This window comes from Pteronotus mesoamericanus, unplaced genomic scaffold, assembly GCF_021234165.1.
Source record: "Pteronotus mesoamericanus isolate MK-2021 breed Mesoamerican mustached bat unplaced genomic scaffold, CSHL_Meso_final contig_101, whole genome shotgun sequence".
NCBI lineage: Eukaryota > Metazoa > Chordata > Mammalia > Chiroptera > Mormoopidae > Pteronotus > Pteronotus mesoamericanus.
In genome coordinates, this window is record NW_026555001.1 from 26,677,648 (window position 1) to 26,705,179 (window position 27,532).

The 27,532-nt window shown below is 49.1% G+C and overlaps 1 protein-coding gene across 1 annotated transcript in view; it reads right to left on the minus strand.

Moving 5' to 3' along the window:
• Positions 1–27,532, minus strand: part of TAF1B (TATA-box binding protein associated factor, RNA polymerase I subunit B) — a 52,240-nt gene that overhangs the window by 22,973 nt on the left and 1,735 nt on the right. Inside the window, exons 3-8 of the mRNA XM_054569789.1 lie at positions 22,611–22,698; positions 20,406–20,503; positions 19,114–19,209; positions 14,523–14,676; positions 8,267–8,423; positions 2,982–3,081 (exon numbers count right to left, since the gene is read on the minus strand). Coding sequence (XP_054425764.1) covers positions 2,982–3,081; positions 8,267–8,423; positions 14,523–14,676; positions 19,114–19,209; positions 20,406–20,503; positions 22,611–22,698 — 693 coding nt within the window. The remainder of the gene's footprint in view (positions 1–2,981; positions 3,082–8,266; positions 8,424–14,522; positions 14,677–19,113; positions 19,210–20,405; positions 20,504–22,610; positions 22,699–27,532) is intronic.

Here is a 27,532-nt window from a genome sequence, read left to right on the forward strand (position 1 = left end):
TCACTGGGGATGCAAGACACATATACAGAAACCCAGGCATTACCTTTTAACTTTTACTCCTGTTTTATAAATTCAATTTAGTCATCCTCTAGCTGCCTTTAAAATCTTGAAAAATACAAAAAGAACACATGTAACATTTCTGCAAGCTATGAAGCATGACAGCAGAATGAATACCTAGGCACTGCGCCTGACTTAGGAACAGGAACTTACCAGCTCCGCCTCACCTACCAGGGCACACCGCCCCTGTCTCTCCCTCAGCACCCCCTCCAGAGGTAGCTAGGATTCCTAATTTTCCTCATCACAAGCTTACCTTTTAAAAAATACTTTCATCACACACATACCTCAGTTCCATTGGCTCCCCTCAGAAAACTGAACAAATGTAAAGACACTCCCCTACAATTATTGAGCCAAAAGTCTTTCCCTTTCAGCAGAACATTTAAACAAGGCTCAGATGTCTAGCCATAAACATTTTAGCCGCTAAATTTAAAATGACTAATTAATAAATTATATAGATTTTAAAGCCAATTATTTTAGGAGGAACTTCCAGGGGACAGTGTCAGGACAGCATCAGCAGCGTCTGGACTTTTTGTCTTGCTGAGCCATCTGGAAACATAAAAGATCCATCCGCCTTCGGTCCAGGCTGTTCTGAAACTAAGGACTCAGGCTGCTCTTTTCCCAGATGAGCAAGGGCTCCGGCGGCATCGGGCGCACCCTCTGCCTCCGTGTTTCCTCCCCGATCCTTCCTAAGTTCCACCACGTCTCTGACACGCAGCCGGGGCCTGGAGCCCCAGCTGGAAAAGCAGGATGTGTCGTGAGTCTCTGGCCTTTGTTTTTCTGTTTTTTGATTTTTTTTTAAATGTTATTTATTTATTTTTAGAGAGAGGGAGAAAGAGACGAAGAACAATATCGATGTAGGACAGATATATCGATCAGTTCCCTCTCGCACGCCCCCAGCTGGGGACCCGGGGACCTGGGGGCCTGGGGGCCTGGCCTGCAACCCAGGCCTGTGCCCTGACTGGGAATCGAACTGGTGGCCTCCACTTCGCGGGCCAGAGCTCAGTGCCCTGAGCACAGCAGCCGGGCTCTGGTCCTTTAAATCAACGGCCGCAGCCCTGCCCAGGCTGAGCGACAGACCAGCTTGCCGTTCTATGATGGTCCACCCTTCGGGGAGGTTGCTCTAGGACACCAGCCAGACACACACCCGCTGTCCCCGTCATCACTCCTGGGACCGCCCTCCAGCTGGTCCTCTGCCCCAAGCTTTCTGGTCCCGGCTGCCATCTCCGCCACGGGGCCACCAGCCCTTGGCTTCAGTAACCAGTCTGGAAGGCCCTTTATCGCCTCCGCAGCCCACTCCCACTTCCTGCCCCGCTGCTCCCTGCCCAGCCCGCACCCCGCACCCCGCACCCCATTCTCACGGCTGGTGCAGTCCCTCTTTTCTGCTGCCTTCTAATCTCAGGCTGCAAGGCTGTGCTGGACTACGTTCAGAGTGAGAATACCAGGCCCATTGCGTAACAGCTCTGTCTTGGTTTCCTCGTCTGTAAAATAGGGGAAATAACACTACCACATACTTCACAGGGTTGGTATGAATAATGGATGAGCTTATGAAGTCTCGGAAACGTGGCCCGGTACCTAATAAGCCCTCCCACTACTATTATTTCTTGTTTTTTCCAGGTCAAGTGGTGGCTGCAGCTCTGCCCTCCTTCCTCGTGCTGCCCACGGATGGGCAAGGGCAGGCACCTTGGAACCTGTCTCATCTCTCCTGGGTGTAAATTCACAGGGACTACGAGGAAGCAGCGCTGCGCACCCACATCCCAGCCAGCTCCGCATCCTCTGAATCTATGGCAACTGCACCGGCACAAATTGTTCTGAGGGCAGAGCCACTGCTGAAGAAGTCAAATGGTCTCTACATCGTTCACAGCAACCAACATTCTAATTCAATGCAAAATGCTGCTAATATTTAATAACCTCAGGTGTAAAATGTTATGGCACGTTGCAAACTTACTTACCTGTGTTTCCAGCCACCTGTTGCCCTCTGGCTCAGTACTTAGAGTTAGCGCGCTACAGTGCTGTAGCTTTCACAGCGCCTGTCTAAGTGTCCTGAAGAACTCGGGGGGCGAGGACAGAAGGCTGGCAGGCAAGAGAGCGGGAGATGACACACCGAGCATAAGGCCTCCAGTGTGGCAGCTCTGAGGCCGGGACTGCCGCCGCACGCCCTCGGCACCTCATTCTCCCTTTGTGAGGTGTCTGCTCGCAGGTAAAGTTGGGATAAAGTGAACCATAATTATCATACGGGGCTTAGTAAGGATCACAAATTAAACCGCAAACAATGTAAAGGTTGTGAACACTAGGAAGGCTTATGAAAATAACTTCTTAAGTGGGCAAGTGAAAGATAATGTTTAATATTCATAAGATTTAGTACATTGAAAACCTTCCGATGATGAACAAAGGGAAGACAAGCTTTGAGCGCTATAAATGGCGACAAAGCCTCCTAATGCGAGGACAGAAGCCCTTCCACGGGGGACAGCGGGCCACAGATCTAGACAAAGGCCAATGCCCGCAAAGGACTGAAAACAGTGCCTCTTGACACAGGATAATATCTTCCTTTTATTTTTGCCAAAGTGACAGAGTGCACAAATAACAACAAAAAACATTTTTCAGAACATTTAAAATTATTTAAAGTTCCCGAGATAAAGCTTTTCAAGTTTACTATCAACAACATACCTTTCTGCTATGCACACATCTCACACTTAGCTATATTTTGAGGCTAACCTAAGGAATTAAAAGAAGCCACATAAGGACAATAAAAAATAACGACTCTACTCTTCATTAAATTATGACTGGTGTTCCATATTTGGCCAGAATGTAAACTAGATGACATTTTTGAAACTCTTAACACCAAGTACGAGGTTGGACAAGGACCGCGCGTCCCCACACCGTGCCCGGGGCTTCTCGGCGGCTCCCAAGGTAGGGGACAAACTGACCTCCACCGTGAAGATCCCTTTGTCACGCCCGTACAGCTTCATCTCTTCCGGAAAGTGCTGGAAAGCATTCACGTAAGGAATGTGGCCCTCTTCGACAAGCCTGCGTGGTTAAAGAGAAAGAGCTTCAACAGGCAATAGGGACTGATTCAGCAAAGCGACGGAAGGGCTGAACGTGCTGTACTTCAAAGACGAGGTAAGAACTGGCCGCGTGTGTTGTTATCCTATTTTTTAGGATGATTCTATTATTCTCCATCCGTGTGCGGAGAAACCGTTTTGTTGGTTATCTGAAGGTCTCATGCTTCTGACCTCTGTAGTCAGATGGACCCTTTCTGGGAAGGGTGAATCCTCCCTGTGAGTTCTCTGCACGGCTCGCGGGCACGGCCTTGCCTCTCCCCGTCTCCCTCACGCAGTGACCTCTGCCTCATCTTCAAATCACTTCTTCAGGGAGACCTCCTAGGACCCGCTTCCTTGTGAGAACACCTCCCTCGTCTACCCTTCAGTCCCCAGCGCCTGCATGGTAGACGACTGTCATTATAAGAACAATTCAGGGAGGGGACCTTGCCCATTTGCTTACCACTCCATCCCAATGGCTGGTACATAGCAGCGGATCAAATTTGTGTAAATTATTGAGTTTGAAGAAAATAGCACATATATAAAATAAGTACACATACATATTTATTTACAATTAATTCATTAATTCGACAGAAATTAATTGAGTGCTACATATATACCCAGCACTACTCTGGGCTGTGGAGACAGAGCAGTGAACAAAACAGGAAAGTATTCTTGTTCCTAAGGAGTTTCCATTCTGGCGAAAAGAGAAAGATGGCCAACAAAACAGATACATGGAAAGTATGGCATGCTGGGTAGAAAAAAATACCATGAAGGAAAATAAAGTAGGGAAAGATAAGAGAATGAGGAATGGGGGTATATATATATGCATGTATACACACACACACCTATATACACATAGACATTAGACTTTTACATTAAAAATTATTAAGGAAAATAAGATAAAGACAAGAATAAGTTAGTATACAAAATATTTTGCCTCTGTTTTTGGTAGAGCTACTGGTTAAAGACTTATATCGATTCAACTTTAATTCCAAATTTAAAATGATTTCTTCAAATTTTTAGTCTTATGGAAAGTTGAGAATTAAAGTAAATATTTTATGTAAAAACGATGTTTTATGAAACTTAATAATGAAATGGGTTCATTAGAACAGTCCTCTGGGGCAACCCACCTAGGTTCTCATTACTTTAACTTGTACACAAGCATCTGTGGATAGTAGTCAGTGTTCATATTATTTTGGAACTCATTTTTTGGTTCAATATTATTTTATATTACTTTATACAGGATGTATTACATCCGTTTCACTTTGATAGCTGCCTGGTATTCCATGATATTAACATACTCATACTTTATTTAGTCATTGGCTCCATTTGATTTTTTTTACATATACGCGCGTGTGCACACACGAGCACCAGTGCTGCCGCCTGGACCCAGGCAGGCCAGACAGGCGGCGTGGGGGTGAGTCAGCACAGACGTGCGCAGTGCCCCGTGGGCACACGGCGCTTCGGGGGCTGCAGAAGGCGCAAGAAGCCTGCCAGGGGAGAAAGACGTCTGCACAGCAGGTCTTGGGCACCTAGCGTTTTAACAATGTTCACCATTTTAAAATATTGCTGCTCTTCATCTCTTTCCAAAGCATTGTTTTCCTTTTTGAATTTCCGTTTACACAAAGTCTATGCTTATCCAGTCAAAGTTCTGAACGGTCTATTCCCCTTGCTCAGGACTCTCGAGTGGGTCTCTGGACCCACCCGGGCAGCTGGCATAGGCGCGGCCCAGGCTGAAAGGCCCGCCCGGCCAGCAGACGCTGCCCTAGCCCCGTCCTCCGGAGACACTTTATAATTCTATTATGTTTTTCAAAGTTTCAACCTGTGTGTGACAGATTAGAAATTTAACAAGTTGGCTCTTCATCACAGATCACGTAAGAAGCGCTGCATCAGCATTAGGTCGCGTCTACTTGCAAACATGCCCTGAACCCACCAACCTGGCTCTGTTTCTGTTCCCCTCACCCCAGCCGCAGCCACCACCGCAAGTGCAGCGCGGCCCCTGCGGCCCCGCTGTTTCCACCCGCCCGTCCTGGACTCCGCGCTCCCTCAGCAGCCTCGAGGCCCACGTCTGTCTCTCCCGCTCACTCTCCTGGGGCGCGCACGGTCACACTCCTAGTGAGCACGCGTGTCCTTCTCGAGCGACGACGATGTCAGGGGAACAGAGAGAGACAGTTGCACAGCCTTGTGAATATACTGAAAACCACTGAATTGCATTTTAAAAGGGTGAATTTTATTGTATATGAATTTTATCTCAATTTTAAAAAATCTAAGCTCCTAGCCTGGCTTGCGGAGCCCTGTATCTGGCCCCTGCGTATTGGCTCCCCGCCCTCCCCCTCTGATTCCTTCCAAGTCGCTTCCTCCGCCACACTCGCCTCCTCTGCCCCTGGATCACACGCAGCCCGCCCTCGCTGTAGGCCGTGGCGCTGGGAACCTCCCTCCGCCTGGGATGCTCGTCCTTCCAACATGCACCTGCTGGCTCAGGTTCCATTCCAAATGCAGCCTAAATCCGCCCTCTCAGTGAGAGCCCCCTAGGGAGCAGCCGAATGTAGCCCTCCAGCCGTTCTCCACATCCCCGACTTCGATCTTCTGCACAGCACTTCCTGTTCAGTCATTCATTTACATAATTGTGTATTTGCTGCTCATCTGTTTCCTCCTCTGCTCTTGAACTTCATGAGGGCAGGGACTTGCGCCATGTGGTTCACAACTGTATCTCATGAACAACACCTGTGTATAGGCAATATTCAGCAGACAGGTATGGAATGGCTACACGCTGGCTATTGTTATTTATTACTGTCATTGCTAGGTAGGCAGTTCTAAGGATTATGAATCTACCCTAAGGCCTGTGGCTGCTGCCAGAGGACAGAAACGGGGGCGTGACAGGCAGGACCAGGACGAGACACAAGGGTAGTGCGGCCAGGCCAACCACGGAGTCGCTTCAAATCAATGCTCTCCACCTATTTTTCCAAAGTTGGGCAGTAGTTCCCAAGTTAGCATGCACAGGAATCTCCTGGAGAGCTTATGAAAACAGGGGTTACCAGCCCCTTGCCAGTTTCTGGTTCAGAAGGTCCAACTGGGCCCAAGGACTTGCCTCTGACAAGTTCCCAGGTGATACCGAGGGTCAGGGACCACACCCTGAGAACCTGGTCTTAGAACTCTTTCTCCAAGAGAGGCAGAGGAAGGGGACACTCTCTTCCATCACTCCCAGCAGGCAAGCTGGTTCACAGCAGTGAGTGCGCAGAAAGCAAATAAAAGCCCTCCTGCTCACCAGATCTAGCCTCCTTGAAGGTCCTGCAGACCCCCTTGGAGGGAGAAGCGAGGGAGGAGGGGAGGAGGGCGGGAGAGAGCGCAGGAGAGGGGGGGGGAGCGAGAGAAGGAGACGCGGTGCAGGACCCTACCCCCTGTCTTCCAACCACATACAATATCCCCCCTGAGAAGTGCGGGTAAGTATTTCCCCGTCTGGTTAGATTCCTAGGGGAGTCCGTTATCCCCACAGACTGCCCCAGGGAGGGTGGCCGCCCCCCATCCAGCGCTAGCGACATGACTAGACTGCCGTTTCTGTGCGACCCCTCTGTTACGGAGAAGAAGGGATAAAGTGGCACCCAGGACTGCAGGCAGCGGGCTCACCCGGGAGCGGGGGAGGAAGCCAGGTGAAGGCAGAGACGGGGCAACGAGGGGAGAGGGGGGCTTTCGAGAACTGCTCTGCCTGCAGGACTGACAGGACACCTGCCTAACTGCGCGGGCAGAGAGAGGAAAGGGTCGGGGGGCTCTGAGCCTCCTGAACAGGAAGCAACCGAGGGCACCGTATCTAGGAAGAAAGAACGCGCCAGGGAAGGAGCTGGACTAAGGGGCAGAGGACAACCCTCTTCGGGTCATGCCCATGTGGCGATACTGTGAAGACCCGCGAGGGGCGTCGGCGGCAGTCGCACTGTATCTGTGACTACGTGGGTCCTGCCCTGCGTGGGCAAGTCTGGGCTGGAGGGATTAACTGGGGAGTCATCACCGCAGAGAGCGTAATTACAGCCTTGGGAGAGAGGATGAGGTCACCCAGTGAGGGTATGAGGAGCAAGACGGGGTTTTTAACATGACAGTAAACTTCACTGAATCACGGGCGATCTGCACCCAGTTAATCACATCAGAGACGAGCCTTGTTATTTGTGGACGGGGCCAAATTCAAAGGCACTATCATCTTTTACTGGAGGCATTTTATTTAATCAAAGGGCCCAGTGCCAGTAATGATGATGATGGTGAAGAAGGAGGCAGAGGAGGAGGAGAAAAAAGGGAGGAGGAAGACGACGACAGAAACAATAACGACCAGCACTAGGTTCTTATGATGTGCCAGGCTCGGCTCAGAGCGCTTCTCACGCGGTGATAATTACTGAAAGCAGTTACAGCCCCCCAAGGTAGATGTTATTATCTCTGTTTTACCAGTAAGAACACAGGTTGAGAGAAATTAAATTCAAATTAAAACTTACTCAAGGTCACATAACATACAAATGGCAGAGACAGGATTTGAACCCAGGAGTGTGGTTCTAAATCTATGTTCTTAAAATCACTCTACACACTGATTAAACCCACATGCTATTCATTAGAATACATAAAGCAAGGGAGAAATGAACACATTAATGATTTTGGCACATCTTCTATTTAATGAGGAATTCTTACACACAATGCCGTAATTTGTGCATTAACCAAAAAAAGCCCTGTAGATTATCTTGAAAATATGCTGACTATCTACATAGCAGATTCTTCCAATACTTTTGTCTTCAATTTTATCTTATAAGCAGAGACAATCTGTATCTTAGCTCTCAACCACACGAGCATATGCTTTTGTTAACTACATGAATAACCATTTGCCAATGTAAAGGTCATCTGTTCATCTTCTCCCTTAGGAATAAAAAACACCAATACTACTACTTCAATGTCACTTTTCATCTTCAAAGCATGTTACTCACAGCGGGTAATTAATTCTCCAACACCCCAAGGAAGGCAAGTACTATTATTTCCACTGTATAAATAAGGAAACCAAAGAGGTGAGTTACGAGCCCAGGGAGGACGGCCTTTCGGAACTCGAACTCAGGCGACCCACTCCATCCAGTCCCCTCCTCGACGGAAGCCTCCTTGTAAAATGCAAAACGCCCCCCATCCCTGGTTCGCACAGATCCTCGGCTCACCTCAGGAGGTCTGAGAGGGCAAGGGCCTCTCGCTGCCACAGCAGCGACAGCGCGCAGAGGGCCAGCGTCCCGGGCACGGTCATCTTCACGGTCCCCTTCTCCTTCCGGAGCGAATACTCGACGCCATCCAGAGAGCCAGAGCACGCGGAGGACATATCTTAGGGGAGAAACGGAGATGTTTAAAAGTGCAACTAGCGCGGACAACCAAAGAAAAACAATAAAATCCAAAGAAGCACATTAGGTATGTTAAAATCAGGTTGTAACTGATAAAATCTTCATAAAGAGCAGTTTGGCAATAAAGCCGTGATAGTTTAAGAAGAAACTGGCCAGAAATGTCATTGTTGGTTCTTTGTGGGAGCTGAATGGCCTTGGATACTAAAAAGGGATTTGACCTGGTGAGTTTTGTTTCCAGTGAAGACGAACGCTTCTTCAAACCAATGAAAGGACACACAATCACAAAGCAAAGCAGCAGCGTGAAACTCCGTGGCCCAGGCCCCATCCCGCCTGTCCCCTCCGAGGGGCTCTGCAGGCGTGAGTTGGGCGGCACCATCTCGCAGCCCCAGCCTCCGCTGTGGCACTGGCTTGTCCTCGCTCACTCGCTCAACCCTTGCTCTCCTCGTTCTCGGTGCCACTCATCGAGGTCTGGGGAAATGACACCGGAGGGTGAGTCACCGCTCTCGGAACCCACATTCCAGTAATGGGGGACAGTCAATGAGCCAAAAAAACCGTACAACTGACAGACGGCAGCGTTACGTGGAAACAGGGCAACGTGGGGGTGTGCAAGGGCAGCAGCGGGGCGGGAAGGGGCAGGCGGCTAACACAGGTGCCCAGAAAAGCCGCTTAGGGAAGGTGGCGTCTGAGCAGACCCAAGCGGGTGCAGAGAGGCCTCGGGATCTCAGGGAGGCCCCATGCGCATCGGCAAGGCAGCCAGCGCGGGGAGTGCTTCACAGGGGCAGGAAAGCGGCCCACAGCACAGGGAGCGTGAGAAAGCAGTGTGTAAGGCTCCGCAGGCCCCAGTTTGCACTGCGGGCTTTATTCTGTGACAGGATGAGGAGAAGGTTCAGGGAGCTTAAAGTAGAGAGCACGGTGCTCCATTTCTGATTTCATGAGGTCCCGGTGGCTGCTGTAGGAAGGAAGGGTGGCGTCCTGGGGGGCAGAGTGGGCACAGGACAGCCGCACCCGGGGGTGGCGAGGGCGGCCCTGGCCTGGAGCGGCCCTGGCTTGGAGCATCCCTGCGGGTCTGAGCGCAGTGACGGAGTCCGAGGACTTCCCAAGGGACTGGATAGGGACAATGAGAGAGACAGGGAAGGGAAGTAGGTCTCGAAGGCTTCGGCCCGAGGAACAGGGAGAGAGATGCCATTTACCAAGAGGGGCTGGGCGAGATTAATCCAGGTATCGGAAGTGCACATGGTGAGTGCAACACGTTATTAAATATACAACCGGAAATGCTGAGTAGGTGACTGAATGTAAAGGCCCGTCGTTCAGGGGAAAGGCCGGGCTGGAGGCAGGCAGTGCAGGGTCACCGGGGCACAGGCGGCACTTAAAGCCCGGGGGAGGGCGCACGTGAGAACGCAGGGCCAGGAATGACCCTGAGGGACTCCAACAGAAACCTTTCCTAGACAAGCCCCTCCACGTTCAGGGATTCCTCAAAATCCCTGGCCCAAACCCCGCGGGCCCTTCCCAGACAGCATCTGTCGCCCACTGAGCTGTCCTCGTCCACATGTGCGCTGTGTCCAGCCCCGCCCGCTGCAATCTCAGTGCCTTGAAGGCAGACAGCCCGCCCGCCCGTGTGTCCCCAGCGCCCGGAACGGGCCTGGGCACAGAGCGGGAGCCCAATAAACACTTGGTGACAAACAGATCTCACAGTTGTGCTTCTAGGATTTTCATTCCTAGTGAAGTGATTTTTAAAACATGCGAAGATTCAGGGTCAAGGTGTGCTGTGGCAACCCTGCTTATTATTGGGGAAAATTAACCTCAGTGACAGGTTAGAAATTTAGTTAACTATCACCACACCGTGGAGAACTACATAACAACTTCCACAGGGTTTTATATGTATCTGTGGTTCTCAAAGCACCGTCCCTGGGCCAGCTGTGTTGGGATCCCCAGGAACTGACAAGAGCTGGACCCATCTGGGTTCTCTCTTTTTTAAAAAAATATTTTATTTATTCATTTCTAGAGAGAGGGAGAGGGAGGGAGAAAAAGAGGGAGAGAAGCATCAATGTGTGGTTGCTTCTCACACGCCCTCAGCTGGGGGCCTGGCCCACAACCCAGGCATGTGCCCTGACCGGGAACCGAACTGGCGACCCCTTGGTTCTCAGACCAGCGCTCAGCCCCTGAGCCACACAGGCCAGGATGCATCTGTGTTTCAACAAGCCCTGCAGGTGATCTGACGGATGCTGAAGTTTGAGGATGACTGTTTTCAAACATATATACACAAACACAGATTTCCATAAAATATTATGTTGAAGTATATATAAAAATATATACATATGTGTGTATATATGTATACATACAAATGCAGACCTTCCAGGTAACATGGCAGGTTGAAAACACACTTTAGTCTCTGCTCTGCCTCACTGCAATTACAAAGGTAATTTCAGAAGATATAAACCCAAGAACAAATAACACAGAAAAGGCGACAAGAGCAACGGAAGTGTGAGAGCTGGGAAGCACCCGGACAGGCCGCTCCGCCCTTGGCGGTCCCAAGAAAGCTGGACGCAGAGCGAGCGGCAGGGAGAGCCAGAACTGACCCATTCTGCCTTGGAGGCCTAGGCAGGCGGCCCAGGAGGCGGCGAGACGTGGCTCCCCTGCAGGCTGGACAAGAACAGCGGACCCCGGAGGAGCGCCTGAGCATCTGGTTAAGAAGCAGTTAGACACTCAGATTCCTGCCCCAGCTCCAAGCAGCCCAACGACTGCCCCTCCCCAGTCCTGGCAGGAAACTGGAAGTGTCTCCTCTAGAGAGACTAAAAGGGAGGTTCTCTGGTCCTGGCTGGACGTCTCAGCTGGTCAGCATTGTCTGGCGGGCTAAAGTTGCAGGTTGACCCCCCGTCAGGGCACATACAAGAATTGACCAATGAAGCTCTAATTATGTGGAACAACAAATCGATGTTTTTTTCCCCTCTCCCTGCCTCCCCACTTCTCTCTAAAATCAATCAATACATTTTTTTTTTTTTAAGGGTCTCTGGAACAGGGGTCCTTGGTCACATGCACTGTTGAGTCAGGGTATCTACTGAAAACAGGAGGCGGAAGTGAAAGTTCACAGACGGAGCAGCCTGAGACCACCCCACTCCGCCCAGGGCGATTCTTCTGCCCACTTCCCAGAACAGCCAGGATACACCCTCCAGCCAGAAGACTCACAGAGATTTCTCTGGAAAATCTGATCAGCTCCAGGGTAAAAAGATTCCAAGACAACAATGCTAGAGGCTCACTAAGAAAACAGCCCAGCTAGGCCTCTCTCCTGCGGAGCAGGGATGACAAGGCTCCCCATGGGGACAAAGTTTTAAATCAACGTTTTAGCCTCCACTAGTAAACAGGACTGGCCATCTTAGGCTCAGCAGACATTCGAAGCAGGCTTCTAATACAGTCACATGCCGCTTAAGAAGGGTGGCTCTGAGAAACTCATCCTCCTGTGACCGTCATCGAGTGTATTCACACAAACCCAGATGGCGGCTGAGCCCGCTACACACCTAGGGGCGCTGGGGGCAGGGGGAGGCGCCCACGGAGGGGGCTGACCTCGGGAGGAGGGAGAGAGGGGAGAGGGCATCCAGAGGGGAGAGAGGGCGGGCAAGATCAAAAGAGACCCAGGAAGACTGAAGTCTGAGACAACAAATAATGAAAGGGAGAGAGAGAAACGCAGGGAAGGGAAGGGAGCCTGCGTGCAGAGTGCACATGTGGGGTGGAGGGGGGGTCCCCCTCCCCCAACCCCTCCTCGCCTGCCTCCCAGCCCCTGGTCTCAGCCTCTGCTGGCGCAGGGCAAGGTGTGCTGGGCCGCCTCCTCCACTTAACCACCCAGAGCTAGACATCAGTTCAGGACCAGAGTTGGGTCCAGCCTTTCTTGTCAACACTGCAAACCTTTCACTTGCAATCCACTGCAATTTTATGGGCCCGCGATGTACACACAGTCCCCCGTTCATCCAAATGTTACTATGCAGCACATGACCGTATTAAAAGTAGAGATCAAAACAGTCAAATCAGGAGGGAGGATTGGATTCTTGTCCTCAGCAAAACAAGAAGCGTCACAAAAGTGAGGAAGTAAACAGAAAAGGAGATGAAGTGGGATCAAGGACACAGGGATTGACAACGGGAGAGGCGACAGAACGGTCCGGAGAGGCCACAGACAGCCGGTCGCAGGCCCAGAGAGCCCCAGCCTAGGCCGGAGCAGGCAGGGACGCTGTCTTCCAGAAGGTGAAACTGCAGGACACCTAAGGCATTGAGAGATTCTTTCAGAAATTGGGGGGGGTGGGAGGGGGTTGCGTTCTGTTAGTAATTAATTACAGAATAGTAGCAAATAAATAGAAAACTAAACAAAGAAAAAATGACCACCTACACTAGAAAAACCAAAGGGTATATAGAAAATATAACATGGTAAGTTCTGTGACTCAGTCCTTATAATAATTTAGGCACTAAATACTGATCTAGTAAAAATTATAATTATACTGGGAAGACACAGGATGAAACATGCAAAACTGTGTGCTGGTGACTCGTGGGAGGAGGGCCTGGGGCTCGGTGGAGGAGCGAGACCTCGCCTCCCACGGGGAGCTCGCCGGCCAAGGGCCCCCACGGGAAGCGCAGAGCCCGAGCTCGGCAGCAGCAGGACCGACGAGGGGGCCTCTGGCAGACGGGCCGTTCAGGGAGAACAGCGGACGACAGTTTCTTTATTTTTATAACTTTTTTATAACAAACCTTATAAATATATTTGAATTACATGCATGTAGAATTTGGATTTAAAAATGTAATGAAGGAAGAAATAGTTCACTTTTTTGGCAAAAAAAAAAATAACACAACTCCCTTTCTCTCCATTGATGAAGTAGGAACTTTCTGGAATGACTCCGGCAGAGGCAGCGGTTGTCTGTGGGTGGTACAAGGGCAGCCGATTTTATTTCCTTCGTGACTATCTGTATTTTATAGCTTTGCAAAAGGAGTTACATTAATTGTTACTTTTAATGGAAAAACTAAAATAAAGCTCTGAGGACACAGCTTGGTATAAAGCGCACAAAAACTACACCTAGGTGACCCGTCAACCCATCACGACGCTTTAAAGGCCCAATGGTTTCGGAGCTGCAGCCCCCAGGGACAGTGTGGGGTCAGGCTCGCCGGAAGCACAGAGAGGGAGCTCCAGAGAGTCACTGCTGCCCACTTAGGCTGCGAGTCGTTCTTTAGTTTTTTGGACAGAAAAGTAATTCATCTGATTCTGTGCCACAGTGCAGTCTAGCAAGACATGCAGATATGCTGTTAAAAGCGTATTTTCATCTTTGAAAGGCAAGGGGCTTGCAAAGGAGTCCATACAAGAAGTATTTTGTTGAAAATGTTATAGAACCACACTTAACCCAGATTTTAACAAAGTCTAGCCCCAGAGGGTGGGGAAGCCACCTCCCGGGGAACTCTGTCAGCACACGTCCGACACTAGCGCTCCGGCACGAAGCCGCGTCTGTCTTTTGGGGTCTGTTTTCCATCATGTTGTTTTTTAACTGAAGTTCGGAAACAACTAAAATCATCGATAGTTGCCTTGGGAAGGTCTGTATCTATACCTTCAATAGAATCGTTATCTATTTCAAGTTATGGAACTAAATCAGAAAATAAGACACACGGACACACATGTAACATGGTTTTATTCAGCTTGCTCCGGTCTATGCTGAGAAACCGGGCAGATCGCCTTCGACTCCCGCCTGCCTTTTACCGCGTGGCCGAGTCCCATGGCCTCTCTGCTGCAGCTTTCCTTCCGCGAGCCCGCGCCCGCACACATACCGTGTATGGTCCTCACTGGGTTGGCCTCCTCCCTTCTGGATCAACTTACTGTTCGCTCCCTTTAAACATCACACGAAAACGTGCACGTAGAGACAACGTACCCTCTTAGAAATCACACCAAGGTTTTGCTTAATTTACCTTTCCCTTGGCCATATGATTTTATTAGGCCAGCTTCCTTTCCTTGGGACACAAAGGGACTGGACGACATTATTTCTAAGGTGCATTACCAAGGTGCATTTCTAAGGGGCATTACCAGCTCTCAAGTTCCAGGCGGGCCGAGCCTCCTCTTTACCTGACTGTGATGCTCTGCCGGTGGGGAAAGGCTTCCGAGCGCGGACATCAGGCTGAGACTCCGCCGCACTGCCGGCGATGGAGGGGCAGCTGAAGTCGCTGAGCAGCTCAGGCTCACTGTCCCAGTCTGAATGACTTGGATTGTCTTCCAAGGCCTATTTGCAAAATAATATAAACAAAGTTACTGCAGAGGAATTTAAAACCGCAATTCACTTTCATGAACTCAAACGTTCCTGGCCGTCACAAACGCCATCCACTCGAGACCTCTGCCCTGTCTGCCGGGCGGACCCCTCAGCCCCAAGGCCGGCACCTAGGCCGGGCCCCGGGGCAGCTCCCCCAGCACCACTGAGAGAAGAGCCGCGATGACGGGGTGAGGGTGGACACCCAGGCTTCCTTCCCCCTGGATGACCGCCTCTCCTGTCGCTCCAGCATCTACACCTACAGAAGCACCGCGCCAACGCCGCCTCCACGCACCCTGTCCACCCCTCTCTCCTGAGTCCACCTGCTCCTGTGCTGTGCGTCTTTGCCAACCCTCGTCTGCTGCCTGGGCCGCCCTTCCCGCTGCTCCTCTCTGCTCTCCATTGACGCTGTCACCCCGCCTTTCCAGCGGCTCTGCTTCGGAGATGGCTCATCTTTTAACTCCTGTGGCACTTACTGCTTAAAACACTTAATTGACAAGGGTATTCGATCTCGTACCCTTGTTTAATTCTTCACACATGTATCAGGGGGATGAAAAAAAAAACCCACACCGGAATCTATTAAAAGTTGTGTATTTATTCTTGATTGTTTAAACTTCACCTTCCAAGTCCTCTCCATGTGATGCAATACATCTATCGAGCTGTTTTCCCTACTGCTCAGAACAGTGTATGAACACATCGGTTCTGATGCCTTTTAGTGCTCCTGCTGTTTTTTGTTTCACTTCTTCCACATCAGCAAAGCATTTCCCTTTGAGGACTTTTTTCATCCAGGGAAACTACAAAAAAAAAGTTGCTCAGGGCAATATCAGGTGACTAGGGAGGGTAGGGCACAGGGGTTCCACCGTTTTTGGTCAGAACTGCTGAACACGCAGCACAGTGTGGGCAGGTGCACCTAAATCATCCACCATGAAATGGGCAAATGCATTGAAAGAGTCAAAAACAATTCACTGAAGGTGAACACAGCCTCTCACAATGACGCCACCTGGTGCACCGTTACAGATGCATCTCCCCCCATTGTTGAAATGCTGGGGAACGTGTCCCTAAGAAAGGTGGGCTAGTAGCCGACCTGAAGGCCTCACAAGCCAACATGAATCTTGGAGGACTCGATCACAGGAAAGAAGCCCTGCCCTCAGCCTTGCAGGCCGCAAACCTGGATCTTAATGAGAAGAGGCAAGACTCATGGTAAGAAGACTTGCAAGAGGCCTGGCTGGTGCGGCTCAGTGGGTCAAGCGTCAGCCTGTGAACCGAAAGGTCACCGGTTCAATTCCTGTTCAGGGCACATGCCTGGGTCACGGGCCAGATCATCGGTTTGGGGCGCATGAGAGGTAACTGATGGATGTTTCTATCCTTCTCTTTCTCCCTCCCCTGTCTCTAAAAAATAAATACAATCTTAATGGCAAACTCACAAGAAGGGGCCACTGGTAAGCACACCCACACATCGCCCTTTACAGGCTGGCACCTGAGATGCAAGGTGCACGGGCCAGTGCAGGTGAGCGCAGCCTGGCCGGGAAGGCGCGTCGGAAGGACACGTCCACAGGCCCATGCAGGTGCATGTCTGCCTCGCCTGGTGCTCCCTGGTGCTCCCGTCTGAGCCAGTTTCTTCCTCTGTGCCGGCAACACCTCCTCCTTTGCAGCAGGGTGCCCAGACGGGGCTGTGCAGGGCCGCGGCCCCCACTGCCTCTGCCCCCACTGCCTCTGCCCCCCGTCGACCTTAAAGCTCCCTCCCAAGAAAGCTGGGTCCCTCCGTTCCAGCCATCGACTTCTCGCTCGTCCTCGTGACCGGGGCAGCATTTCTCAAGCTGCTCGCTCCCCTTCCTGAACTGCTTTGTTCCGTGCGCTCCAGATGACCCCCACAGGCGCTCCGTCTTCCTCCTGGGCCAACAGCTGTTCCTCAGACTTCTTTGCAGGTGCCCTGGGTACCCCAGTCATCTTCCCCCTAGACCGGCCCAGAGCTCGGTCCCTGGACTTCTCCGTCTTCACTTCTCTGCCATGCCATCCGGTCTTGCAGTTTTCATATTGTCTACTGCACTGTTTTCAAGTCCGCAGGGACGGCGCCTCCGGCAAACGATGGCATTATGGGGTGGGAGAGGGTGCTAAGGCCTGCGGCCTCCAAGCATGTGCTTCCTGCCCAGCCCCGCCCCTGCACTGCGGGCTTGGGTGTCTAGTTAGTGCCTGACGGCTCCTCTTGGATGTGCGGGCCCTCTCACGCTTCACCGTCCCCGGCTGGACCGCCGACCCTCCCGTCCCACCTGTTATCTCGGTGATGGCCACGCCTTCCTCAGCTGCTCAGATGGCCAGCTGCTCAGGCCCAAATCCCTAAGAGTCACCCTTGGTGACTCCTCTCTCTGTCTCTCACACCCTGCGTCCCATCCATCTGGAAATTCTGGTGGCTCTATGCAGAGGTGACCTAGAATCCTACCCGTTCTCACCTCCATGCTGACCGCCAGGCCCAGCGACTATCACTCTCACCTGGCGCGCGCAGAAAGCCCCCAGGAGCTGGGCTAAGACGTGGGCTCTGGCGCGGTGGCCCTGGGCCCGACCCGAAGCTCTGCAGGCCGGCTGGGCTCCCTCACCCACCTCCTCAAGACCCTGCCCAGGGGCGCCTCCCCCGCCCACTCCATGTCAAAGAGCGCCCTTCACTGCCTCCCCATCTTCTCATCCCTCACCCTGATTTATGTACTAGCTTGTTTGTTTGCTTTTTATGTTAAGTTTTAAGTAATTTATTTTATCCAAGATCACACAAGCAGTCAAAAGCAGTGGAGCCAGGCCCTGGTGGGTGGCTCAGTTGAGTGGAACGTTGTCCCAAAGACCAAAGTCTTGGGTTTGGCCCTGTCAGGGCGCACACCTAGGCTGTGGGTTCAAGCCTAATCAGGGTGTGTACCCAGGTCATGGGTTCGATCCCCAGTTGGGGTAGGTACAAGAGGCAACAAGTCAATGTTTCTCTATCATATCGATGTTTTTCTCTATCTCCCTTCCTCTCGCTCTGAAATCAATAAACGTATCCTTGGGTAAAGATTTAAAAAAATTTTTTTTAAGTAGTAGAGCCAGGTTTCAGATGCAGACCTCTTACCTTTCTTAAAACAGTTATATTCAAAGCAAGAAAATATTTACTGAATATTTGAGACTAAGCTTCTAATTTAAAAGTACTTGTTCTTTTTTCCTTCTAAAATAAGAGTATAGCTGTACTCTTTTGATAGAAATTATATTACCAATTCCTTATCAGCTTAAAATGTTGCTTATTACTTATTCACCAACAAGATTTCAGTGTGATGCTAACATTATTTGGGTGGGTATTTACTTAAGTCAACAAAACCTTTTTTAGTATCTTAAGCTAACTTAAAAATATTAAAATCTCAATCTCAGAGGAAATCCCAGGTTCTGATTCAAATTTTCTACATGCCAGGCAGAACCCCAGTGCACGCATGTAACCAGCAAACACCGCAGCTGTTTGATTTTCAGCATCAGGTTCTTGACGGCTGGGATGCTCCTGTCCTTTTCCTCGGTCGGAGGCCACCTTAGAACCCCTCAGCATCGTCTTTCCTTGAGAAGTTCCTGCCTCCCGAACCAGGGACAGTATTCCATAACTCTGTGATTATAGAGTGTTGTCTTTCCCACTAAATTCAAGCCCTTTCTCTGCGGTTGACTGAAATGCATCACCTCACATTTTAAAGGGGCCCCGACACTAACGCCGTAGGACCCTCACACTTGCGTCACTGTGTCTGGTGGAACTTGGCTGCTCTCAAACTTCCCAAGTTTAGACCCGCTCCCCTCACCCAGGCCTGGTTCCTCGGTCCCGAGTCGCTAAACTCTGCAGGTGGAACCTCCGCATCCCCAACCAAACACGGAAACACGGGGCCATGTTTCCACGCCCTCAGCACAGAGTGTCAAGTCAATTCGGAATCTCTCATCAGCCCTGGAGAAGGAGCGTCCCACATCAAACACGTCGACGTTTATCAAACCTGCCTTTCTTAGCGGTGGGCTCCTCCCCCATCCCAAGTAAGATGGACCATGTCACATTTAGAAAGCAGTGAAAAGCAAACCGCTAAAAACATAGCTGCTCTGAGGGTTTGGTGGGGGGGAGTGTGCGTTGTGAGGCGCCAAGATTTATTTTTCTTCACACACAGGCTTCTGAGAAGAGATGGTAAGCGAGCTGAATCTTGAAATGTCAAGTAGGTAGGTATTCCAAGCAAAAGGGAAAACAGTACCATTACAGAAACTCCTTAAGCTTCTGTTTAGAACATAACCATACATTTCTCTGTTTCCACCACTTATGAATTCCACGTCTAGATGGGGACACGTCCCGCTGGACTACGACAGAGAGCCCCTCACTGAACACTCGGACGGGCACCACGGACGCAGGCGAGGCTGCCCGCCCCCCGCCCGCACGGGACTCACCGCCGCTGTCCTCCTGCGGGCGCGAACCGGGTTCCTGCAGTACGCCTGCTTGCTCTTCTGCAGGTAGCGCCGCCAAAGGTTGTGCAGAACTTGACCCTGAGGCGTAAGGGAAACATGTGGCCACTCAGGCTGGCACGTGTCAGCCACAGAACCCCCCGTGCTGTGCGTCCGCCCTCCACCCACGTGCGTTCACGCCCTCCTTCCTGAGCCAGCGGTCACCGGACGCACTGTCATGCGCACGCCTCTGGTGGTGCATGTTTGCGTGCTTTCAATCCCTGTAACGCCATGCCCTGCCCTGCCCCACCAGGCCATACTATACCATGCATGCCGTGAGGCCCAGCATCCCCTTTGGCCATGCAGGGTCTAGTGCTCATTCCGTCTCAGCCTGAACAGCAAAGGCCCCACAAATCTTTCCTTGGCCACTTCAGTCCACCTTGATCTCCCTCCCCGCTCTTTCTGCCCTTAATGTCACTTACGAACATACCATCACATGACTTTGTGTGTATTCACTCCCCAATACCGAAGCCCCTCCCCCCAGCGAGGCTGGTCTCTTAGCACTTGGTTTCCAATGATGGGCATGAGGCAAGTGTACAATAACCATTGCTGCTAAATAACTGGTTTTGAACGGATTCTTGAAATGCCTTCAACTAGATGAGGAAATACGAAACTCAAATTACAGCAGGGATGCTCCTGAGGGGCAACGAAGTCCAAGCATGGCCCCCAGACGAGCAGGAAGAGGGTCACCTGGGCACCTGTTGGACATGCAAATTCTTGGGCCCTGCTTGAGACCCACTGAGTCAGAAACTCTGGAACGGGCTCCCGCAATCTCTGTTCTCACAAGCCCTCGGTGTGACCCCGACACAAAATCAAGTGTGAGAGCCACTGTTTCAACGGGTCGCTCCCCAAAGTGCACCCTGGAGCCCAAGTCCTGACGGACGCTACACCCACCGAGGGCTTCTCTCCTGCAGCCGCGACTGCGCTAGCTGAACAGGCGCGTTGACACAGCAAAGGCTCCGGTGAGGCTGCCCAGGGGCTTGCTTTACTTATTTAAGCCCATGTCTCCTGGATATCTGATGACTGAAGCCTTTTTATTTTTAGATATATAGCTTATTTACATCCTATAGAACTCACTCTGGGAGTTGGAGTAAAGCAAAAATATCAGAAAAATGATTCTTTCAATAGCCCTAGTGTTATGACTGATGACTCTACTTTTCTCCTTAGTTTGCCTCTCAATCTTACTGTTCTCCAAGCAAGAAAACGTAAGTCTAACATCTAGACACCAATGGACTCACCTTTAATTCTGGGCTCACTCCAAGGGTCTTTAAGGCTTCTGCTTGTTGGTAAAGTATGTGCTGAAAACCTTCGCACACATACCAGTCCCAGCCTTTCTCTAAATGACGAAGAACATGTTTCAGACATCTGCATTCCTGGCTTACGCACCGTACGCAATGACGCAGTTACAGTCGTGTCTTAGGCATAGCGACTGGAATTGTTTTGTATCCCTGAATAGGGTTTCCATTCTTATATCCTCGTTTGCAATGTGGCAAATTTGTACACAAATGCTAAAGCTAAACATTATGTTTCTAATTAATCAGATTTTTTATTTTAAATGATCATTTTTCTGAAATATTAATGTAGAAAGCAGAAAAATAAAGTCACCACGTTAAAAAAAGATAAGTTTTCAAAATGCACACTGTCTGAGCGGCGCCCGGCAGGATTCTGAACGGGGGCGCTCTCAGCGCCCCGCCGCCGCCGCTCCGACTCACAGAGCCAGGGGACGGTGAGCGGAAACAAAAGCGGATGAACAAAAGCCAGGAGGTGGTGGTCCAGCGCCCCGGAGAGGGCAGAAAGGAGATGCCAAAACAAAGCCCTCGGTGCCACTCTGCTTTTCTCAAGACGGCTCTAGGTCACAGGGAGAAAGCGACAGGAAGCAGCACACTCACGGGGCTGTGCCTGCGTCAGGCGGTGTGGGGTACCGTAAACAGGCTGCCTCAGTCAACCCCCAAAGGCACCCTGAGAGACCGGGAAGCAATCTGCCGCCGCGGCAGATGGACCTACACGGTTACACAGAACTGCCCATTAAAGACAGTGCAAAAGTCCGTTTAGATCCCTGTGTTTCACCCCTCCCTGAGGGACAGAGGCTGTGCTTCTTGGAAAGGTTATCAGCCTTTTCACACTCAGCTTCCGAAGCCTCTTGCTGTGACTCCAACAGGCCCTTTCCCAGTGGAACGTCACAGGGCCGCGACCACCCCCGACCTGTGCCACACAGGGTGCCCGCGCTCCAGCTGACCAACCCAGTCTCTGGGGAGGGCCCCAGGTTGTCCACAGCTAACGGGAAGCCTGTGACTGTGATGCGCCCCTCAAGGTGAAGGTGAGGGGGTTCAGCTCTTTGGCCTACGCGTGTGCCCTCCTCCCTGCACACCGCTCTTCCTGTGCTAACTTCGGGGTCTGGGCTCCTATTTCACAGAACAATGGTATTACCATGTTCACTTCACCAATGAAGAAACTAAGGTCAAAGAGGTTGAATATAAGACACTTGACATCTCATCTGAAGCACCTGAAGTTCCTGTGGCAATTTAAGTTTAAACTATACATTTAAATTATGTACATAGGCCAAGTCCATGTTAATCAGGTGTCACCGTGATAAAATTTAATTAAAATCGGTCAGGTTTTAGCATAATAAAAACCGGCACTCTTCAAGGTGGAACGGGAACACAAGTCAGCATTTCGGCATTCTCTCTGTCATGCACCTGCGAGTGTCAGCGTGTCCCAGCTCACCGACGTCTGTGCACATTTATTCCAGGCGTGTCCTCAAAGCTCCTCCCGCAGAAGGAGCCGACAGTATTAGCCCGGCTTCAAACCTGGGAGGCCGGTGCTAGGAATTAGCCACCGAAGTAAAAAGCACCAGATGGGCCCGACCTCGGGCTCTGCTCAGGGGCAGCTCGCTGCCTGCACTCGCGGGGCGAGAGGCACAGATCACCTTTCAAACACACCCGCCTTGCCCACACCGAGGCAAAATAATCATCCCCACTTTAAAAGGGCGTGTTCAAAATTCATGGTGAGAAATGGATTTCTCAAAGTGGAATATCAGGTTCAGCTCGCCTAACCTGACAATTCTAGCTGAATCATTTCAGAAAATAAGCATTTTCCTTTAAAGGATGGAAAATCATATTCATAATAGATGATAAATATAGAACAGAAAAATATATGCCAACAGATGAAGAAATACACTCCTTTTGTTATCTTTTTTTTTTTTAATAGTAGTTGTTCCACTGGAAAAGCAACTTGACAATGTGAGGATGAAAAAGGACCTGCTTGAAGACATTTGCCTCCAATTTTACATCGATAATTACGTGCTTTAATTCCACTCTGTATTATCTGATTAGAATTCTGGCAACTTCTATAGAATCTGTTTAATATGCCATTCCACATCCTCAACCCATGAAGGTGAAAACCATGACTGAAGAATGCTAAACACCTATGAAGAGCGAGCTTACCGAGCTTTTTTTTTCTTTTAAGTCCCCGGTTGATGGCTTGTATTTTAGTATTAGGAATAGTCTCAGTGTTTAAAACTTCCTTAGATCTCTGCAGAAAACAGAAATGTATCATTAAAAAGATAGCTTTACATCTCCCTAAAGCATGTTCTGGAAGTATAATGAACCAAACTCTGAGTGCCAGAATCAATAATGGTAACATTTTGGGAAAATTATAGAAATCCGAACATTCTGATGCATGTTTTTCTTATTTTCTCATTCAGAATTAATCAGTACCTAAAACAGTACCTGGAATATAGTAAACACTGAATAAATGTCTATCAAATGAATAAACTTTTATTTCAAATCACTTTTTAACTGTTTCAGATGAAACCTAAAGTCAAATATATTTACTTCTTTCTGTACTCAAAACACACTTTGCATTAAAATAATTTCTCTATTTATTGTATTCAGCAATGCCTAAGCCACACGTCCACTTCTCTGTGTTTGAATAATGCTCTAAAACAGTTTTATTTATGAAATTATAAAAGCACTACCTTTTATTTTAATCACATTTATAGAATTTTGTAAAGACTAAATGGTGACTACAATTCATCCCGAAGTCTCCAATTCCAAGTGCTCTCAGGGGTGGTACCTAAGATTCTGGCAGTCTCTCTCTCTCTCTCTCTCTCTCTCTCTCTCTCTTACACACACACACACACACACAAATATTGAGTCTTTTTAAAAAATTTTATAAATGTCTTTGATTGTACACATATTTCCCCTTATTGTTACATCAATAATATTATTTACAAATGAGTCATATTTTACAAATAAGAACACAATGGCAAATCCACACTGTAATTCAGGTTTTCTAACAGCAGGTCTGGTGACCTGTCCACTTTTTTACTAACGCTGAAATTAAAATTTAGCCATTACTATATAATTATATAACCCTAATAATTGTAATCTAAATTCTATCCTAAAAATTGAGCTCCTTAATACTCTTAATATTCTTTTAAACAATGTAAAAATATAGAAACACGATTAAGTATATATTTTCCTTTAAATATAGCTCCTACTTCAGCAGTACTTGCAGGTGAAGTTATTTTCTTCCATGTAATCACTACTTCATATCTTTGTTTAGTACCTTTAAATAGTATGTTGGCACTTAACCTTAGAAATGATTTTATGTGCAAATAATAGACAGTCTACCCATAAACCTGATTTCCCAAAAGCAATTAGCTCTTTAAAAGAAAACCACACAAAAAAATTTTAAAGGCACTGGATTCCTCTTCTACACTGTGACTGAGCTGGAAAAATAAGCTTGTTCTCAGGAATGTCAAGTTAGAACCGCCTCCGAAGTGGCATTTCTAGAGCAGAGGACCACGTTAGGAACAGACTACTTGGCTCTGACCCCAGCATCCGCCGCTGCCCAGCCAAACAGTAAAACCAGCTCAAAATAGCCCAAGAGAGCTGGGCTTCAAATAGGAGGCCATTACGTTCTTCTAAGATGTTAATAAACCAAAACAAAAAATACTGAAGTAACAACAAAAGACATTAGTATCTGATACTAATTTTCATTCAGGTTGTTAATTCCTTATCATATTCCCCTTTCTATAACATTAGTAAGGGAATGTTTTTACTACAAAGAAACTGTTACCTGATACATCCCTAGCCCTGAAACGCTGGCTTTAGTTATCAGCGCTGCCAGGCACCATTATCCAAGCGGCATGACCGCTTCACGTCTACTCTTCACCTCTGCATTTCCAAAATTTTCATGATTTAACACTGAGATATACTCTAGCATCCATAATACCTGATGTTTTGCAAAGAGCAATGTAGAAGAAATATATTTTTAGAAACCTTTTCATTTGAATCACCTTATGTCAAAAGTACATCAATAATTTAGATGTTCTACATCTCTAGAGGAGATGCTTTTTAAAGATTTTATTTACTTTTGGAGAAGAGGGGGGAAGGAGGGAGAAAGAGGAGGAGAGAAACCTCCCAGGCTAAAGGAGGTCCTTCCAACGCACTCATAGAAACGGTGAGACAGTAAGATGGTCAGAGACAGCTTCCATGCCCACATCCTGCTGTGGTTTCTGAAGCATTTTGCTTTCCAGAGTTTTCTTTTGCATGCAAAGGGGCCCAGAGTGAGAACAATGTTTTGCTTAGCACCTCTGATGTCTTGAACTTTCTGTAGTTATTTGCTTTTCTTCAACCTGTTTACTACAAATCTAGCTTGGTGTTTCTGTTTGGCACCTTTGACTGTCTTCACTGCATCAACAGCTTTATTCCACAGCTCTAGCTGGTGTGTGATGCGCTCATTTCTAGGTGTTTTTCAAATTCGAATGGATCACCCACGTAAGCTCTTTATCAGCTGTTTTGCAGAATGCTTTAATCCACTTGACCTTGCAAGGACTGCACTTCTTTTTAAAGTTTTTATGGCACTTGGGTTTGAAGAATCGGAACGACTTGCAATCATCACAGATGAACATCAAGCCGAGGCTGGGCCACGCGGGCCCTGGACAGAAATGACACTTCCAGATGTGCGGTCAGACTAGCACAGCGACCCAGCAGCAGGGAACATCTGTATGTTCCTCTTAATTTAGAGATTTAAGTGTCCACAAAAGTTTAGAACGAACATCCTTAATTTATCAAGACAGAAGATTCAGTAACACTCGCTGACATCCCCTTTCCCTTCCCATACGTTAAAAAAAAAGAGAGGAAGAGACTAAATGGGAAGCATTGAAATGTTGTGTGTTGAGATTATTGGTGATTTTAACTTTCATCTTCATAATTTCCAAATTTTCTACAACGAAGTTGCTCTTATAATCATAAAAATCTATTAAACTCACACGGTTCTAGCCTGTACCTTTATTAAATACACATAAAATACTTGCAAGACTACGTCACACAAACTGGACATACTTAAGCCCCGAGAAAGTTTTTCCGAATAAAAGGCACCACAAGAAACTTTTCACTCCGTTCCCATTCAGAAGGCCCCTCCCAGACAGCGTCCGGGGCTCGAGACTAAAACCCAGGGTAGATGGAGGGCAGTGAAAGGGGCAGGGAAGCGGAGAGTTGCGCCGCAACCGCCACCCTTTGTGGGGGGGGGACAGCCGTCTTGTGAACCATCCCCGCCCACCGGATTTCAGCGCCTCCACTCCCGCGGGACACCCCGGGCAGCACCTGTCACACAGCGCACTCCACAAAGACCGTGCCGGGGGCCGGGAACCCAGAGGCACCACTGAGGCTGGACAACACGCAGTTTGCCTATCACATGGGAGGCACCGAGTGAAGAGCTTGGCCTGTATAAATATTTTGCTTACTTTCAAGAATGCTACATTCTTGCCCTAACAAGTGTGCCTCAGTTGGTTAGACCATCATCCCACAAATTGGAAGTTTGCTGGTTCAATTCCCAGCCAGGGCACATGCCTGGGTTGTGGGTTCAGTCCCCACTTGGGGCACGTACTGAAGGCAATCAATCGATGCTTCTCTCACACACTGATGTTTCTCTCTCTTTCTCCCTTCTTTCCCCTCTCTCTAAAAAGAAATAAAAATATCTTAAAAAAAAAAAAAGGATGCTATATTCTTGACAAGTTATTCCATTCAGGTTGATAGTCTTTCAAATGTGGAACCAGGTAGTGTTATTAGGATCTTTCAAGTTACAAAAATTGGCCCTGGCTGGTGTGACTCAGTGGATCAAGTGCCAGCCTGTGAACCGGGGGTGTCTCTGGTTCGATTCCTGGTCGGGGCACATGCCTGGGTTGCAGGCTGGGCCCCTGCTTGGGGCATGCAGGCAACTGATCGATGTATCTCTTGTGTTTCCTCTCCCTCTTTTCCTCCCTCCCTTCCCCTCTCCCTAAATAAATAAAATAGTTTTAAAAAATGACTGTAGCAGATTTTATCAGACAGAAACAAATGAAAATGTTATCAAAGACAGAAAAGAAGCAGTTAGTTAACAGCCTAATTTCTACAAAAACAGCATCTGACCTCATCTGTTAATGCGTTAAAGGCAAGCAGTCCGGGTACACACTGGGCACCCGTTCACGGCTGTGCGGGCGCAGGGCACGTGAGACGCGGAGAGGGGCGAGTGGCACGTGATTGTGGAGGAAAACCATTTGCGGGGCGGAGGGGGTGTCCAAAACCATCACGACGGTCAAGACAATGAACACGTCCATTGCCCCAACATGTCATCAGAGGAGCACTTATCTTTTAAATAGTCCATGTGACTAAGTGGAAGGAGACCCAAGAAACTGCCACTGCAGAGGGCAGAGCAATGATTGTTTCATGGAAAAGCTCACGTGTGATTGAGCGGCAAGCTAAACTAACTACTTTTTTCAAAGGAAAAAAAAAATTTTTTTTTTAGTTGTTTGATATATTTTTTTCCAGGTTTTCAGTTGTTTAGGGTGGGAAGGTAAATCTGAACCTAATACTCCATCTTGGCCAGAAGCACACATCTACAGTTACTTTTATCTGTCCCAAATGCACTTTCTTAAGCCGATGTGGTGAAGGTGGTAGCAGCTCCTTCCTGGCTCTGCAAACTTTTGAGCAAATCCTTTTGCAGAGAGAAGTGTCCTGGCATTTTTCGACTGTCCAACAGCAGGCTGTCCACACCCTTGGTTACTTGGGTCGTGCTGCCCTGACGGTATGTGGCTGGGGCAGGGCCGAGTGCTCCCAGTGTAAAGGGAGCCTCATTCACCAAGGCCATGCAGGACACTACGACAATCTCTATTTCAGGAGGCAGCTGTGCTGGGGTAAAGCGAACACTGGGGTCAGAGGACTCAGGTTCAAGTCCTGGCTCAAAGAAACACTTCATACTTGTGTCTTTGGCACGCTCACTCGCCTGGTGAGCCCTCCTCGCCCCATCTACAGGTGGGGACAATAGCATACCTCACAGGTTGTTACGAGGAGGAAATCAAATAACAGGCAAGAAAACGTTG